Here is a 17,844-nt window from a genome sequence, read left to right on the forward strand (position 1 = left end):
ATATTCATCTCCTCTTTTAATCTGCCCCGGTGCCTGACTGACTGATTGATTCAATTTTTAACCAATTTAATGTCACCCTCGTTCATTTCTTCTCCACGTAAAGTGGTTTTTTTTTTTCTCGAGTTTCTTTGACTCGCAATCTTATACTATTATATTAATCGCAGATTACATCATTATTACAACGATTAAAGTTATGTCATTCTGATCCGGTAGTGATTCAGTCCCTTTTGAGTTACTTCAGGACGTTTTCAGACCCTCCCCTCCTCATAGTGCAAGAATCTATCGTATCGACAAAAAAAAAATAATAATAATAATAAAGAGAGTGGTAAGCAGAAGAACGCATCTTCCAACTTGTAGGAGCTTGTCACCTTTTTTAATCTGGAAGGTCCAAGATGGAAACCCAGAAACCAACCGCCCCTTAGAAAAGTAATTATATTATATCCATAAGTTGGATTTCCTTTTTGGCTTTTTTCCCCCCGCTTTAAGTAATCACAAACTTTTTTAATTTTTCTGGGGGGTATTTCTGCGACCATTATGAGTACAGCCACAAATTTGTCGATCGCCGAATTGTATGACTGGATTACAGATGAAATTGAATTAATTAATCGCCAAGTCTAAAAGTTATGGAAAGTAAATCGAACGGTGATCAGTTAAAACTCTTTGTACTTGAAGGTTGTGCCACATGAGCTTCGTCAAAACAGAAATGCTAAAAATTAACCCTGGATCTGAGAGTAGCAAATTCATTTTATTTACTGTTAATAAAAAAAAAAAAATGCTCCGGACAAGCAAACTTGCATACAATCTGAAATTCCATTTGCTTCAAAAGGAGGCATGACTGCCGGGTGCCGACCATAACGCATGTTGAATCAGTTTTAGGCGTAAACGCATCCATGCCAATTCCTTTTCTTTTTGAATGATCCATGCGAATTCTTGATTTTGCTCTTACCAGAGAAGAAGAAGAAGAAGAAGAAGAAGAAGAACAGATAAATTTTGCACCACGAGCTGAACAGCAATGTCAAGTACTGCACATTCCTCTCCATTGCATCTGTGATGCACAAAATGTATACTACAAAATAACAATGAAGTGTGGGATTGGACGCTGGTCTGCATCAGCTAGTGCGTCAACGGGTTGGTCATGCTTCAGCTGCTTACTTGACCTCGTCTTGAGAAATGACTTCATCCCCTAGTAGTAGGACACGTATTTGTGTCTTTGTTCAACAACGTTAAATACTAGGATGCTAATTACTTCAGACAAATTCTAATCCGATGAGGAAACACGTGTCACGAGTAAAATGGTGTAGCTGAGTTTTTGGTTTTTGAAAAATAATCTCAAATTAATTAATGCACCTTCAAAATTTATTCTCATGTTGATCTATTTGTTGTCGTGTGAAACGAAAATTATCAATGTCTTTTCGTCTTGTATTCTTTGTTTATGAGAGGTAGAATCCGCGTCAATGGATTCTTGACGGCTTTGTAATAGTTAAAATTTTATAAAATTTTGCTGCTTACTAAATTACAATCTCAAAAAAGGGTAAATAAAAGTAGGTATTCCTTTCTATCTGCGGGTACAAATAGTTAACAAAAAAGTTTCCGGTATTCAGGGGGTTTTTCTCTCCATAGCTACGGGAATTTGGACTTCCCACACCTAACGGTAATGGATGAGCCACACGTGTGCAATCATATCAGTGGTCAGTACTGCTCACAAGAAAGGCTTTAGGTAACCGACTCTTCTCACAGATTCAGATTGTGAAATGTGAACGCGTACGCGGCATCAGATTCTGTTATGGCTGTCTTCCAAAGTCCATGGAATTAGACGGTAGTGACTGCATTCAACAACCACCGCTCTTCTGAATAATTTCATCATCAAAATTAGCACGAAACCTATAATTGTGAAGTGTGTTTGCTTGCAGGAAGAGTAGAACCGGAAGTCGAAATGTACGCATGCATAAATCACTATAAAACTTGGCAGGCAGCACAGGAGAAAGAGGGGTGTCCAGATTGTCACTTGCAAAAAGGTTTTGTGAATGAAATCTTTTTTACTGCTACCTTTACAAATCGGACCAATTTTTCTTCGGGTCTTGGATTTTCATAGTAAGAGGATGTAGCTATCAGGATGTAAGACTGTCAGCATTTACATTAATTTTTTTTTTTTTTTAAAAAAAGAGTAGTATAATTTAATTCCTGGTGTGACGAGGCTTTTTTTTTTTTTTTTGCTTTTCAAATCATGTAATCTCAAGGCGGAAATGCAAAAATTCTTTACTTGCGAACTATGATAATAGTCTAGACAAACAAAACGGCCATCAGGATCAAACAAATCGACTAAGAAAAAGGAAAAATGGAAAGCGGTCCCCCAAATTCCCACCATCCGACCAATATAAGCTGTGACTCCAGTGCACACGCTTGGCTTATTATTGGTTCATCCGAATTCTCCTTTGACTATCGACCCCTCGACACCCACGACACACCAAGAGAGCCACTCATTTAAAGGACCACTGCCCACACACCCATTGCGTCGGCCCCTTCTTTTTTGTTTTCCCAAACTTTTTTCAGCTCTTCCCTAATTGTAATCCGTCACGCTCACGACGCCACACGTAGCAAACAAAGGATCACGGTTCAATCTGTCGAGTTACTCAATTAATTTTAGTTCCATCCACCTACTTGTATTAGAAGCTGATTGCAGAGGAGCTAGATTCCATTGTTCCGAGCGTTCCTTTAGAAAGTAGTTCCCAAGAAATAGTAGTAGTATTCGCGATATTTGATCAATCAGGAGCTGCACGGCTCGGTTTATCATGTGCTATTATGTCAGGACCAAATAAACTGCCACCAGATCGTTTGACGTAGCAATTCTTGTGTTTAGTCAATAAGTAGTAGTACGACACCGCTCTACTTAAAAAATGGCGGTGAGGGTAATTAGCGCTCAATTCAGTTGGGACAAAATTACATAAATAGTCCCCCTATATTTGTAATTCGGTTATGAAGAGTAAATGCACAGAATCTCTTTCTCTTTCCTTTCTGTTAGCTTTCTCTCTCTTCCTTCCTCTTTTCTAAACCCAATTCCAATTTTAGAAATTAACTTGCGACCCTGACATTTGGTATTAGAGCGGTCGATTCTTGGCCGCAAAGATATCTAATATGGCGGAAAGCACTCGATTTAGGAGTTTGAAAGATCAACTCAAAAAACAGGATAGTAAGTTGCAGGAGTTGATGGAATCCATGGCGACAATGCAGAACTCAAGTGTCGAGGAGCTGCAGCAGAAGCTTCATGCAGAGATGGATCAGAATAATACGAAATTGGAAGCAATGGTGGGGAGTCTGGACCAAAAATTTAATAAGATGGAGCAGAGGTTCAGTACAATGATGAAGCTGTTGATGAAGGAGAAAGGCATCTCTGACTTGGACGGAGGAGGAACTGAACCAATCTTGTCGACGCCTTCATTGCACCTAAGATTGACACCTCCAAACGAAGGGCCAGGGAGCCAACCTGAGTTGAGAGGTAGGCAGTTCATTCCTAATGTGCCTCGAATGGAGTTGCCAATGTTTAGTTCTGGGAACCCTAGGGAGTGGGTTAGAAAATGTCAAAAGTACTTCTTGAATTATCAGATAGCAGAATGTCATAAAGTAGATGTAGCAGAAATGTCTTTGGAAAGGAAGGCTGACAACTGGTTTCAAGGGGTAAAACTTGCGAAACCTAGACTGTCTTGAGGAGAATTTAGTGAGCTACTGTGTGAGAGGTTCTCTGGAAGCAACTCTCGTGACATAGTGGAGGAGTTTAATAAGTTACATCAGAAAGGCACTATTGAAGATTATGACGAGAAATTTAAGGAATTGAAAACACTTATGCTGATGAAAAATCCTAGGTTAGATGAATCTTACTTTGTTTCCAGTTTTATTAGTGGACTCAAAGATGAGATTAAACCTATGGTGAAGATGTTTAGACCACAGACACTAATGAAGGTTTTCGAAGTTACAGAACTACAAGAATGCTCCCTGGAAATCCAATCCAAACAAAGTAAGGCATCGGGAAGGGGGGCAGTAGAACCAAGATTTGGAATGTATAAGAATTCCACAAATGACCAAGCTCGCCAACACTCATACAAGTTACCGGCTATCATCCCTGCCCCTAGGAAAACTGATTCAATCCATAGAGACCTCAGTAAGATATCAGCTGAGGAAATGCAGTATAGGCGTAAGCATGGCCTTTGCTATAGATGTGGGGAAAAATTTGGAGTAGGATACCAGTGCAAGAAAGGAAATCTGAACTGCTTAAATACTGAAGAGGAGAAGAAGATTGAATTTGAGGATGCTGAGGGAGAGCAGGATGAACTCACTGGAAGGGTTGGAGAACTAGCAGAGGTATCCCTCAATGCACTATCTAGAGCTATAAAAAGGAAGTCTATCCTGCTGATGGGCAACTTAGGGGGACTTCCAGTCAAGATCTTGGTGGATACAGGAAGCTCTGACAGCTTTATCCACCATAAAGTTGTCAATCTGTTGCATTTGCCATACCACTCAGTCAGTCCTTTTACTGTGACCTTAGCAGATGAGACTGACATCACTAGTGGTGCCATTAGCCCCAATGTAAGTTGGTTGATATAGGACTATCGATTCCAATTTGATCTGAAGATAATGGAGTTAGGGGGATGGGATATAATACTGGGAATAGACTGGATGTGTCAATTCAGTCCCATTACATTTGATTTTCATTCCCTCTATATTGCACTTAGTGACAGAGGGAGTTTACTGCACTTGCAAAGTTTTGTGAATCAACCTGCAATGGGGCTAGTGAGGGGCAAGGACCTCAGAACGTTCATACAGGAAAAGCAAAAGAGCTGTGTAGCCTTGGAGACAGAAGCAACAAGGGGACCAGAAGATTAGCTTCCAGATTCCATAGGAAGAATCCTGCAACAGCATTCAGAGGTGTTCTCCACTCCAAAGGGCTTACCACCAGAGAGGGAGTTGGATCACCAGATCAACCTCAAACCAAGTGCTGAGCCTTTTAAACTCAAGCCATACAGGTACTCCCACTCCCACAAAGCAGAAATTGAAAAGCAAGTTATTGAGATGCTCACTAATGGAATTATTATGCACAGCACTAGTCCTTTTGCTTCCCCAGTATTACTAGTTAAAAAGAAGGATAATTCCTGGAGGCTCTGTATAGACTGTAGGAGGTTGAATGAATTAAATGTAAAGGACAAATTTCTCATCCCCAATATAGATGAGTTGTTAGATGAGTTACATGGCACGAAGTATATGTCTAAACTAGACATCAGAGTTGGTTACCATCAGCTAAGAGTTAAGGCAATTGACATTCCCAAAACTGCTTTCCAGACACACCATGGCCACTTTGAATTCTTAGTGATGTCTTTTGGGCTGACAAACGCTCCAGCCACATTCCAGGTATTGATGAACAGAATTTTCTAACCATACCTGAGAAAGTTCGTTTTGATTTTCTTTGATGACATTCTGGTGTACAGCCCAACTTTGGAGTTGCATGCATAGCACCTGCTTTTGTGCTCAATGTGTTAGCAGAAAATCAGTTATACTGCAAAAGGTCAAAGTGTTCTTTTGCTCAAACTTCAATTGAGTACCTAGGGAATATCATATCTGAAGCAGGAGTGAGCATGGACTCTACTAAGATAGAGTGCATCAAATTATGGCCTGTTCCTAAAACAGTAAAGGAATTGAGGGATTTTTTGGGACTAACTGGTTACTACAGAAGGTTCATAAAGGGTTATGGGGTGATCAATAAGCCACTCACACTCCTGCTTAAGAAAAAAGGATTTACATGGAACCATAATGCTCAGATAGCTTTTGAAGATTTAAAAAGGGCCATGACCGCAGCTCCAATGTTAAACATGCCAAACTTTGAACTTCCTTTTGTAATCGAAACTGATGCTTGTGGGGTTGGCATTGGGGCAGTATTAATGCAACAAGGACACCATTTGGCCTTCCTTGGCAAAGCTTTATCAGCTTAGAATTTGGAACTGTCAGTCTATGAGAAGGAGTTTTTTGTATTGGTACTAGCTGTGAGCAAATAGAAGCATTACTTAGTTGGCCATCACTTTATTATCAAGACTGACAACCAAGCCCTTAAACATCTGTTGGAGCAAAGACTTACTCATCCTCTGCAACACCAATGGCTGACCAAACTACTTGGACTGGATTATGAAATACAATACAAGAGGGGCTCAGAAAATGAGGTAGCTGATACCCTGTCCAGAAGAAGAATGGAGGGGACTAACATGGGCAGTAAACAAGTTGAGCACCAGATATGTGCCATTTCCATAGTCTAGCCTATGTGGATGCAGGAGTTGCTAGATATTTATACTGGGGATATAGAGGTTCAACAGAAGTTAGCTGAGTTACTACTGGATCCCCATGCAGATCCAGATTACCAGGTGGAAGGAGGAGTACTCAAGTTCAAGGGGAAACTGTATGTGGGCACAGCTAATGACATCAGGGCCAGACTGATCAGGCTCTTGCATGACTCAGCCATTAGGGGGCACTCAGGTCAGAGGGGATGTCTACACAGAATATAGGCTTTGTTCCATTGGCCTAGGTTAAAGATGGATGTTATCCAATATGTCAGATCCTGTGATGTTTGTCAGAGGAACAAACACGAAAATGTTCCTTATCCTGGTCTACTGCAGCCTATTCCAGTGCCTCAACAAGCTTGGTCATACCTCACCATGGACTTTATTGAGCAACTACCACCATCTCATGGATTTGACACCATACTAGTAGTGGTGGATCGATTCACAAGTTCAGTCACTTTATCAAGCTCACTCACCCTTATTCTGCACAGCAAATGGCTCAGATTTTTCTTGATAATGTATACATGCTACATGGCCTACCAGAAACAATCATAACTGATAGGGACAGGATTTTTCTTAGTAACTTCTGGTAGGAATTATTCAGTTTACTGGGGGTGAATCTACACTATAGTTCAGCATATCATCCCCAATCAGACGAACAAACTGAAAGGGTCAATCAGTGCTTGGAAAACTACCTCAGATGTATGTGCAGTGAACACCCTTCCCATTGGAGCAGCTGGCTACCTACAGATGAGCTATGGTACAATACTAATTTCCATATCAGTTTGTAGATAACACCCTTTGAGGCGCTATATGAATATAAACCTAGTCACATACCCCTGGGACCCTTCCATGATAGTATCATACCTGCTGCTAGCAATATGGTCCAGTCAAGGCTTCAGGTCATAGCTCTCATCAAAGAGAACTTGACTAAAGCTCAAAATCGCATGAAGGTTTTTGCTGACAAACATCGTTCAGAGAGAGTATTCCAGGAAGGGGATTGGGTATTTCTCAAATTACAACCGTATAGGCAGCAATCAGTTGCTATTCGTAGAAGCTTAAAACTAGCTGCAAAATATTTTGGATCCTTCCAGATTAGTGCAAAGGTGGGAGCAGTAGCCTACAAGCTCAAATTACCAGAGGAGCCCGGATTCATCCAGTATTTCATGTTTCATTACTAAAAAAGAAGATAGAACTTGCACAGAGTGTGGATTCCAGCCTGCCAGAATTGGATGTGACAGACCAATGCTTATTGAGGCCAGAGAAGGTTCTCCAGAGAAGGGCAATAATGAGAGCTACTCAACCAGTCATCCAATATTTGGTAAAATGGAACAATTTACCAGAGTCGGAATCATCCTGGGAGGATAGAAGCTTCATAGACAGCCAGTTCCCAGACTTCCAAGCTTGAGGACAAGCTTTTGCTAAGAGGGTGGGATTGTCAGGACCAAATAAACTGCCACCAAGTCGTTTAATGTAGCAATTCTTGCGTTTAGTCAATAAGTAATAGTACGACACCGTTCTACTTAAAGAATGGCGATGAGGGTAATTAGCGCTCAATTCAGTTGGGACAAAATTGTATAAATAGTCCCCCTACATTTATAATTCGGTTATGAAGAGTAAATACACAGAATCCCTTTCTCTTTTCTTTCTGTTAGCTTTCTCTCTCTTCCTTCCTCTTCTCTCTTTCTAATCCCTTCTTGTTCTTCTTTGTCTCTTGTCCTCTAAACCCAATTCCAATTCCAGAAATTAACTTGCGACCCTGACATAATACCATCCTTACCCACCCTAGTAAAAGTGGTAACGCATTGAAAAATTCTATTCCCATCGTGCCTGGCATCAAAACAAAGCCGGGTATCCTCCCATACCATGCTAGTAATTTGACATAGCCAAATGATCAGCAAGCCCGCGTGCAAAACGCTCACCCACCCTCCAATTTGACTAGATTTTGCTCAATTAGTAAACATGAAGACCCGCCTCCACTGGCATAGTATAATATATTGCAATCCAGTGAATTCTTCTATTACCGTGGCCAGTCGTCATGACAATAAAACAAGACTTGTAAGTGAAAAAGGAGAAATAAAAGTGCAAAGCGCAGAGGGGGAGAGAGAGAGATTTATCAATTTTACGTGGCACTTCAACCGAAAACAAACCGCATGCAGCCAAAGAATATGAGCACCCCTAATGAATCAATAGGTTACATGGCCCGACGATCCTTTTGTTTTCCAAATTCCCCAATTTCACCTTTTTCCTTTTCGTACCCAGATTCAGATCTACAACATATAAAAGAATAAAATATAACGTCAGGAATATTTTAGGTCTAAAACTTGACTATAGTACAACAACCACCATGGTCGCCACCAGGGTGAGTAAAATAGCACCTCTCTAGCGCCGATGCTCGGAAATTGGTGGTCGCCTGTGAGAACCCCTATCCAGAGCTGAGAATTGGTTGCCTGAATGACGAGGATGTCTATATTCCCTTCCAACATTGGGGTCAACCTGACGGGCCCAGTGATTATAGTTGCCAGCCTCATAAGGTTGAAAGCTTTCGTAACTACTGTATCCACCACCCTGCTGATAAAAAGTAGCACCTGGTGGAAGTGGAGCTCGGCCTACATGCTGAGGATGCATAGGGTACCCAAACCCTCCAGTTTGATGTAACCCCGCCTGGTAATATCCATGCTGGGGGAACTCTCTACTTCCATTCACAGACCTGTCACTCCTCTCATTATGAGAATGTGACCTACTCTGATAATTATGAGCAGCAGGGTAAGTGTATGGTTGCCTGTAACTATGATCATGGTGACTTCGCACAGAACCCTGAGCAGAATAGCCTGTAGTATACTGCTGCAATGTAGGTACCTGCCCCTGGTGTCTATCCTTTTGGAAGGGCGCGTTAGGTGGACCGTGAGGAAAATAATGGGTAGGAGGTGGGATGTACATTTGATCATTGAAACCATTCCTATCTGCCTTGACCTGTAAACTATTAGCCACAAGTCGATGTGCAGCCTCTCCAAGCTGCGGACCTGACACTGCACCCGCAGGGTTATGCCTGAAAGTATGGCCAATATCAACAAGAGTTCTTCCAAAAAATGCCAAGTACTATAAATGCCAAGAGTCTGGTTCTCGAAATCCAAAACTAAGTAGAACCAACATGTTCAACATACCTTCCATTTTCAAAAGGTCTCCTCCCAGAATCCTCATGCCAGAGTACAGGCTCAGGTTTCAGATCTCCTATCGCTACAATCTGTAAAAGAAGAGAATTTAGAAACTAAAGTTTGAACCCCAGGCAAAAGCATCTAAGGGTGGGAAAATAAGAATGGAGGAGCAATTTTGTCATAAGAGAATACTGTGACCATAAGTCAAAAAAGTTTTAGAACCTCACAGTCGATGATGTGCTAAAGATTACCAAATGACCATTGAATATTATGGCTCTCCAAAGATCCAAAGACCTGATTTAAAAGGAAACTGTAAGAGCTTACCCTCTTGGGGAAAATAACCCCAGCCAGTGGCCGAGCAATGTGCTTATGAGCATCTGGAAGTTTATATACAGCACATCTGAAAAAAGTAGACATACTTGGTCAAAGAGAATGGTGAAAACTGCCAGAAAGGGAAAAAAAAATGCTATACATCAAATGATAAATTTAGTAAAACCAAACAAAGAACAATAATAGATGCCCTCGACATACATGACTTGATTGTTCATGATATCTTCCATTCCTTCAATAGGTGATCTAAAAATCGGTGGACATGGATCTCCAGCACAAAGGGATATGTAGCCGTTCATCCCACCACTGCACAAAGTTACCATAATAAAATCAGAACGGTGTCCATGCAGGAGTAAAACTCGTCACTCTAACAGAGATACCAATTTGGTGGATTGAAGAGGAAGCAAAAGAGAGTACATTGTAGCCATTTTCAGTTTGGTACCAAAGCAAAATAGAACCTCAGTGTTACTAAAGCAAAGCTACACCCCAGGAAAGATAAAAAACAAACAAAAAAATGACAAAACATATATAATGCTGTAGCACAGTTTAAGAACAACTCCCCCCCCCCCCCCCGGCGCGCGCGAGTGCCCAAACAACAAAAATCCAAAAGATAAAAAAAAAAATTCAGGTAGTGATGGACCAAACAAATGCTTCCACATTAACAGGCAAGTAAAACAGGTTTAAAGCAACAACTCCTGGAATAGAACTTTTCAATAACAGCCACCTGGCTCCTGGATCAAGTGGCTCCTTAACTTCAAGTCGTTCTTTATCCGTAAGCTGCTTACAACGATCATTAAGGGAAAAAATATACGGAGAAAGGCGATGTGATACTGATACAAAAAGCATATCAAACATCACACTGTTTCTCCGAGCTTCTTCTTCCTGCACAGAAGTAACTGATTTAGTAAAGAAAGCAAAAGGTGTGATTGTTTACTATGTATTAGTAGCAGTCTCAAATTACCGTTAAAGTATGTTCGACTTTTGCAACCTCGGCAAGAAGACGGGTTTCATCAATGAAAGGCAATTTTGCTATTCCCTTCACATTATAAATGATGTCAAAAAGACTAATTCTCAAAATCTGTTGAGTAATTCCTACAACTTCAATGTTAATCTACAAAACATACACGCTTAATAAATTGAAAATTACCTGCCAAGAAAACCGTTTCCCATTCATGTCCACTTCAAAATCTGATAAATGAAAGGGCTTTTTTCAGATATTTAAGACAAATAAATAGTAATTAAATCCAAAAATATAAAACTTATCAGCTTCAAATTGACTAGAGAGATATATAACACACCAGCGGGATAAAAATCAAGAATTGGTGAGTTCGGATCTGTCATCAATCTCCTGTAATTCTCAGGAAGAGCATGTGCACTGCAGATAAACCTAATTAGAGACCCCTAAAGGCACAGTAAGTCCAAAGTAAGTATTGAAGTCGTTATATATTACCTAGCAGCAGGGAACACCCCCAACAGCTGATTGAATGGTTTAAAAGGAGATCCTAATTCGAAGGTTATATCCAAGTCTCCAAGATTCTTGAGGTCTGAAGCAAATGGCGCATAATGGTAAGGATAAAACCTGTAACAAAACAGTATTTACCATAAGAATCAGGGATAGGAAAGTATCAACTACATTAAGACAAATTTGCAAACATGAAGACCGTGACCATCAATGCAATAATAACACTAGATTATCACTAAACATGATCCTAAAAGTTGCAAGAGAGTGCACGTGCATTAAATGCATCCATGAATCAAAGGCACAGTAATAAAACATGTGAATCCACAAAGGTGGAACAGAACAATTGATGCAAAAGCAGAAAAGATCCAGTACCAACATGCAACAGAAAAACTTACCACTGCCAGGAACAAACTCCTTCATAGTAATAGTGCATAACCCAACATAGGCCTTCAGTATATCTCATAACCTACAATTGGATAAAAACAACCTCAATTAACTCATCAATCATCAGAATACCGGAACATGCTGCTGAGAGGCCTTGAGAAAATGATGTATGACAGAACCATGCAGAAGAACAGCAGATATTGGAAGGATGTACATGATATTGGGCACATATTAAGCACACACACATCACCATATTTTCAAGCAAATTACATTTTTCATCAAAATAAACCTACAATATACAGTGGCAGTTTTAAATCCAAACCCAAAATTCCAATCACCCGGAGGATTGCAAACATGGTAAATGAAAATAAAAAAACCATCAGAACAAATGGATCCTATTCAAGCGAAGCTGCCACAAATACATGGAAACACCTGTAAAGACGCATAAGTATTAAAAATTTACTCTTCCATATGCCGATAATGGAATAATATGGTGATAAACCATCTAAGCTTCATTTCACCAGAGGCAAAATTATAATGGAAAATGTTCTATTCAATATGAGGTAAAGGCAACATGTGGTACCTTTTGTTTTTAAATTTGTCTGAACAACATATAAATGTAGATAGAAAGAAGGGGTAGCAAACTAAAATGCCAAAATAGTTATATTTTTCTTGTTCAGGACATGGAAGTAAGAAAAAGTTTCTTTTCTTTCTCTTGCTGAAGGCAAAAAATTATCCCTAGACAAAGATAATATCAAAAAATTCATGCAAACCCAAAACTGAGAAAATAATCAACTTTCCTCGTCTGCATTTCATTTCAGTACATAATATGTCACCCAAAGAAAATATGAACACAATATCAGCACATTGTATGATTAATAACTTACAACATCTTTCCGTATTTCATCAAGTTCCTCAGGAGTCTGAGCAGAAAACTTATCCTCATAATACCTCTCTTTCCATCCAGGCTGTCCAAGTTTGACCTGTCAACAAACCAAACTCATCTATGCATTAATCAGGAACATATGTAAGCAAAAACTTCAAATATTCATACAAGTGTTTGAAAAATCTTGTCAGTCATTGCACATATCTCTAAAATAAAATGCCTAACCAGCAGCATCTATAAATCTAGTTATATATTCAACCAAGACATATATCTAACAAATTTTTACACAAAAGGGAATAAAAACAGGGCCTCAAGTTGAGAAACTCTCGCAGATAGCATAAATTCTATTTCTTGAGCAGACAAAAAACTTGGTAAATTGAGAGGCAACCTTTTAGTACAAACCTTGTCTTCTTCAGGAGTCTCTGAACTAAAGGCATCAGATTTTTCACGGAGTAACTCCTTTAATCTCGTTTTTAGTTCTTCTTTGTTTTCACGGACCTAAGAATAAGAAGCAAGGAAAAACACCCATTAATCAATAGAGAATGACAACTTCATAAATTCAAAATAAAATAGGAAAGATTTAACAGGATGTTAATGATGGTTAAGAGTCCAGTCATGAGTACCCACAATAAACTACCTAAAGGCGTAAAATCGTTGTAATCAAATGTTAGGGCAGAATTTTAAAATGGCTTCAAAGTTATCTTCCAAAGCAGAAAAACATACATCAATTTCAAGACTATTCTCAGCTTCAACAATAACAGCACCAATAGTGGCCCCAGAAGTCAAACGTGCAATTTTTTGAGCCCGGATATGAGTCAGCTTGTCATCAGATTTCCCAGGCTGCTTACACTGAATGTCCAGAACAGCCATATTGGAGGTAGGTTTCCCAAGTTGATCACGTTTACCAGATGTTGACGACCCAGCCTGCTGATAAGGTGAAGGAGAAGGACCTGAAGCAAGACGAGAACCTGTGAATCGAGCAACTGCTACAAGTGATTCAGGCTGAACATTAGGTTCAGAATCATCTCCTCTTTTAACTTGAGCTTTGTCACGCTTAATTCTTTCAGCTTGTCTCTGGAAATTGGAAGCAAAACAGAAGAAAAAGATCACCAATAAATAATCTAAATTAAACACACTTTGCAATCAATCAAGACTCAGAATTCATCTGCTCCATTCAATCTGCAGAAAATCTTACTTATTGACGAAGTAGACCAAGTTTAAACAAAGGAAAAGCATTTATTTTACCACTGCTCTTATATAAGAAAAATTAAAACTATAAAACTTTTATACACAATCTGATAAAGAAACAGATATTCAGTCTAAACTTAGAAGTTAAAACAACTAAGTACAAAGAAAATAAAAATAATGGGAAAAAAATCTATCTTCCTAAAAGCTTTGCACACAAGGCAATGCCACTGTCAAGCAATATGTGTGGACCATGCCGATTTCCATTAGCTCAGTCATAATAAAGTAGGAGCACATACATACAAAATCATGATAAGAAATACTCTCCATTGAGTTTACTAAGCTGCCCAAAAAAAGTTTTGACAAAAAAAAAAAAAAAAATCTTTTTATTCCAACTTATGTCGAAAGCTAACAAAAACCAACACGTGATTGATTCAATATTGCTGGAAAACAAAAAGGCAAACTTTAAAAAAGCCAATTGAGAAGATATGTGCAAGAATGTAAAAATATACCTGATGAAGCCGAGCTCTTTTCTGAAATATTTTATCCTCATATGATCCCACAGCCTGAATGAAATGCTCCACCCTGCTCAGGTTTGGCTGACAAAAGAAAGAAATTGCAGAACATGAGAAATAACACAGAGGTTGCATCAAATTTACAATAAGTTCAGACTCAGATATTGCCAACTGCATACCGTGCTCGAGTCAGTCAGATACCCACCCATAGCTCTAAATTCCTTCTTATAAACAGCCAGCAATAAGTTAATAGCACCCTGCAAATGAAACAGCATGTGGAAGTCAAGAAAACAATTGCACCAACCCTATTTCTGACCCATCTCGAGGAAAGCACAAAGGAGCAGCAATTGATACATTTTACTTGTATAATGTGCCCATTCTTTCTTCTCCCATGACATATCAAGAATTTAGCATTATATGTGAAGGTATTTCAATTTCAAATTTTGTCAGCTTCTAGGCAATCATAATGCAAGCACATGTAAATGGCTTTCCAGGTCAAAAACTATGGCCTAAAAGGACTTTAGAGCTACAGAGGCAACAATAAATAGATCAAAACATAGTTGAACACACCTCACGGATCTCAAGAGTGGGCATGTGAGGCAAAAAGTCATTGCCAACAAAGAAACACATGAAGATGAAATCATCAACAATCCGTTCAATGTCAATCTCAACTGGAGGATTTGGAATTCTCATTTCATACTCTAAATATTCTCGAAGAGTCCAGACATGAAGAAACTGCAAAAGCCATATAGATAAGTGTTCTAAAGAGGAAAAACTGGTAATAGGAAATAGAATTATAAAGCCACAGCTGAAGTCTAATTACTTTCATGGTAAAAGCGACTAACCTGAAAGGGTTTTTTGGGCGAAACTTCAGCATCTCCTTTCTCATCAAACTCCCCTGACTTTCTCTTGGCCTTTCCTTGACAATCTGCAGCTAAATGACCCATTTGACCACAGAGGAAACATTTATCTTGTTGACCAGGAGTGAAAACCACCTGAAAGTAAATTCACAGGAACCATGTCGATTACTGAACAGCATGAGAAAGATAGAGAACACAGATACATAAACATTATAAACATAAAAATATGGCTCAAAACCATTGAATAAAACATGGTTTCACAATGACCTGAATGCATCTCATCACATCACTAGATAGTATAGGAAAGATAAAGAACACATATACATCACCAGCATAAGCATGACGATACAGTTCAAATCCATTTAACAGGACATGAATTCACACCGACTTGAAATGCCTTGGTTCAGATAACTAGAGCTTTTATCAATGTACGGAGAGGTCAAAATCACAATATGATGCAGATAGATCCCCTAAAATACAGTGTAATACCAATAAAAAGCAGAGAACAAACCTCTCTAAGTATCGAAAAATGAACTTCATGAGTGGCCAAAGCCAGCATGATCAAATCTGCATCCTGTTTTTTGGGACAAAATTAAAACAAGGGTTAAGAAAAACAAAACTAGCAAAAAAGTTTCTGTTATCAAACTCACAGGGGATAACGGGAGATAGCATACCAAACCATAAAGACAATGGCGAGTATTTGGATCATATCCAGGAAGGTTCCTTTGAAGGCGAATGTATGACATGACTTTGTGCTCCCCTTCGCCAGGAACGTTAGCATCAGAAAGAATAACCTTCACAATGAAAATGTATACGGCAATAATATTCAGTAAAGGAAATACTCAGTCATCAGTAGATCAAGCACAAGTAGATTGAATCAGTGAAGTATAAAACAAAGCAATTTTAGCATAGATGCCTTGAAACAAGTATAATATGACATATTTACAAGAAGAATACCTTAATATCTTTCCATCCAGGGTCATTGTTTAATCTCAGATGGATGTAGTACTGCAAAGCAATTGACAGAACAGCCATGAATGGTGTTCCCGGAGTTATGACATTGGAGTCAAAAACTTGCGATTCCTGTTTTGGAGGAAGCTTCCGGCCTTCTCTCTCAAACTCTTGGCGTAGTTTTTCTTCTTCAACTGCCTATAAGAGAAGATCCAACAAGAAGAAATATGAATATGTTACGTGGGATTTACTTTGTCCCTACACAAGATAAGCAGGTGCATACCGCATCAGCAGCATCTTTGGCTGCTCTAAAACGCCTGGAACGCTGCTGATTCATTTTAGCCCTTGGAGCAACACCATCTGACAAGCAGCTCCAGTCAGTAATTAGAATATAAAGCCTTTGATAAATTCCAATTAAGAATTACAGACACTTATCAGCCTTTTTACCCACCAATAGCCATGTATAAAACTTTTCGAGGCCGCACCATCACAAACAGCCTATCTATGTAATCGAATATGCATTGGAACACTTCATCGAAGCTGGTCGGAGAAGGCTGCATAAAGAAACATGTAAAAGACACTTTCCGGAATAATATCACATGGAATATGGACAACAATGAAATACATCAAAAGTTGAAATGCTCAGTAAGAATTACTTAAACAATTTTCCTGCCCAAATAAAAATAAGGTTGGTTTCTTGTATAGGTGAGCAAGTGTACAAAAGATCACGCCACCTATCTTCGCTCCGGTCAGAGATAAAAGAAGTCACGAAACGAGAAGTGCATAAACAAAGACAAAGAAACCTTCAACCACCGATGCATCTACGACAAAGTCAACCGCCCAAACATTTCTTGTCTAAAAGTCTTCCGTTAGGACGAACCGAACCATTATTATCATTTCTCAAAAGCATCAATGTTAAGTTTGTGTGGAGAATTACACTCCTCAAGCTAGAGAACTAATCAAGAGCTAAGTGCTAGTAGTACTTATTTAACATCTCTAAACCTCCTAGTATCCAAATTTATGAAGTGATAAATACTGCTGCAACCTCACAAACATCGGTGATGATAAAAGAATCAGCAAATTGGTAAAATAAAGGTACAGAGATGAGGGGAAAAAGAACGTACTCGGTCCTCGGGGTGAAAACAGGGGTGAATAATCCCGTTCATGTCGAGGTAGAGGTTGTCATATTCGAGGTTGTTAGGGTTTGGCTTGCTGGTGTCCACCGGAATCTTAACTCCCTCGATAACCACGGGCTCCTCCTCTATCACATCCACCACTATCAACGGATACTTCTCCGCTAACCACCGGTAGAACGCCGGAACTCCCATTCTATTGAATTATTACTCAATTCTTCCCCTTATTCTCCTTTTTTAAGTGTGGCTAGAAAATCTCAATCAAACAAGTATTACTCTCATTCATGTACTACACAACAAATCATGAGAGAAATCAAACAACAAGAACAATTTGAGAAAACTATAAACCTCACCCTGATGCAAAAAAAAAGGAAAAAAAATCGAATATTAAAATTGAAATAATTAATTACTATAAGATTGGGAAATTGAAGAGAGGAGATCAGCCGGGAAAGGTTTAAACAGTGAAATAGAATATGCGGACACGAAAGCGGGATTCTGATTTCGTAATGAAGCAGAGCAGGTTAGGACTTAGGGCACGGAGGTGAATTTTAGTAGACGATAATGCCCCTGAACGAATGGGCTAGGTATGCTTAAGAAATATGGGATTTCGGATGGTGATAGAGGGTATTCTTGTACTAAAAATAGTACAGGATGGGTATCCCGGAAACG

The 17,844-nt window shown here is 39.2% G+C and overlaps 2 protein-coding genes across 3 annotated transcripts; one reads left to right on the forward strand and one right to left on the reverse strand.

Annotated features, from left to right (window-relative positions):
* The first annotated feature begins 3,132 nt into the window (after positions 1–3,132).
* Positions 3,133–7,722, forward strand: LOC140015438 (uncharacterized). Its single transcript, XM_072068015.1, has 10 exons — positions 3,133–3,662; positions 3,744–4,578; positions 4,731–4,984; positions 5,091–5,397; positions 5,475–5,918; positions 6,309–6,433; positions 6,560–6,740; positions 6,951–7,097; positions 7,205–7,420; positions 7,504–7,722. The coding sequence occupies exons 1-10, from the start codon at positions 3,133–3,135 to the stop codon at positions 7,720–7,722; spliced, it is 3,258 nt and encodes a 1,085-aa protein (XP_071924116.1).
* Positions 7,723–8,468: 746 nt separating this feature from the next.
* On the reverse strand, positions 8,469–17,672 carry LOC113711978 (5'-3' exoribonuclease 3). Of its 2 annotated transcripts, XM_027235240.2 has the most exons (24): positions 17,167–17,672; positions 16,494–16,596; positions 16,326–16,402; positions 16,049–16,240; positions 15,766–15,885; positions 15,603–15,665; positions 15,077–15,226; positions 14,802–14,966; positions 14,411–14,488; positions 14,229–14,315; positions 13,255–13,605; positions 12,934–13,029; positions 12,533–12,628; positions 11,657–11,727; positions 11,250–11,378; positions 11,098–11,174; positions 10,947–10,987; positions 10,761–10,835; positions 10,524–10,681; positions 10,001–10,105; positions 9,794–9,869; positions 9,479–9,558; positions 8,693–9,363; positions 8,469–8,584 (listed from the first exon to the last, which is right to left on the reverse strand). In XM_027235240.2, the coding sequence occupies exons 1-23, from the start codon at positions 17,368–17,370 to the stop codon at positions 8,697–8,699; spliced, it is 3,261 nt and encodes a 1,086-aa protein (XP_027091041.1). In that variant the 5' UTR covers positions 17,371–17,672; the 3' UTR covers positions 8,469–8,584; positions 8,693–8,696. The 2 variants fall into 2 exon arrangements, with proteins under 2 accessions (XP_027091041.1, XP_027091040.1); XM_027235239.2 differs by having other exon boundaries at positions 8,469–9,363.
* Positions 17,673–17,844: the final 172 nt, after the last annotated feature.

The sequence above is a fragment of the Coffea arabica genome, chromosome 10e, assembly GCF_036785885.1.
Source record: "Coffea arabica cultivar ET-39 chromosome 10e, Coffea Arabica ET-39 HiFi, whole genome shotgun sequence".
NCBI classification, from domain to species: Eukaryota; Viridiplantae; Streptophyta; class Magnoliopsida; order Gentianales; family Rubiaceae; genus Coffea; species Coffea arabica.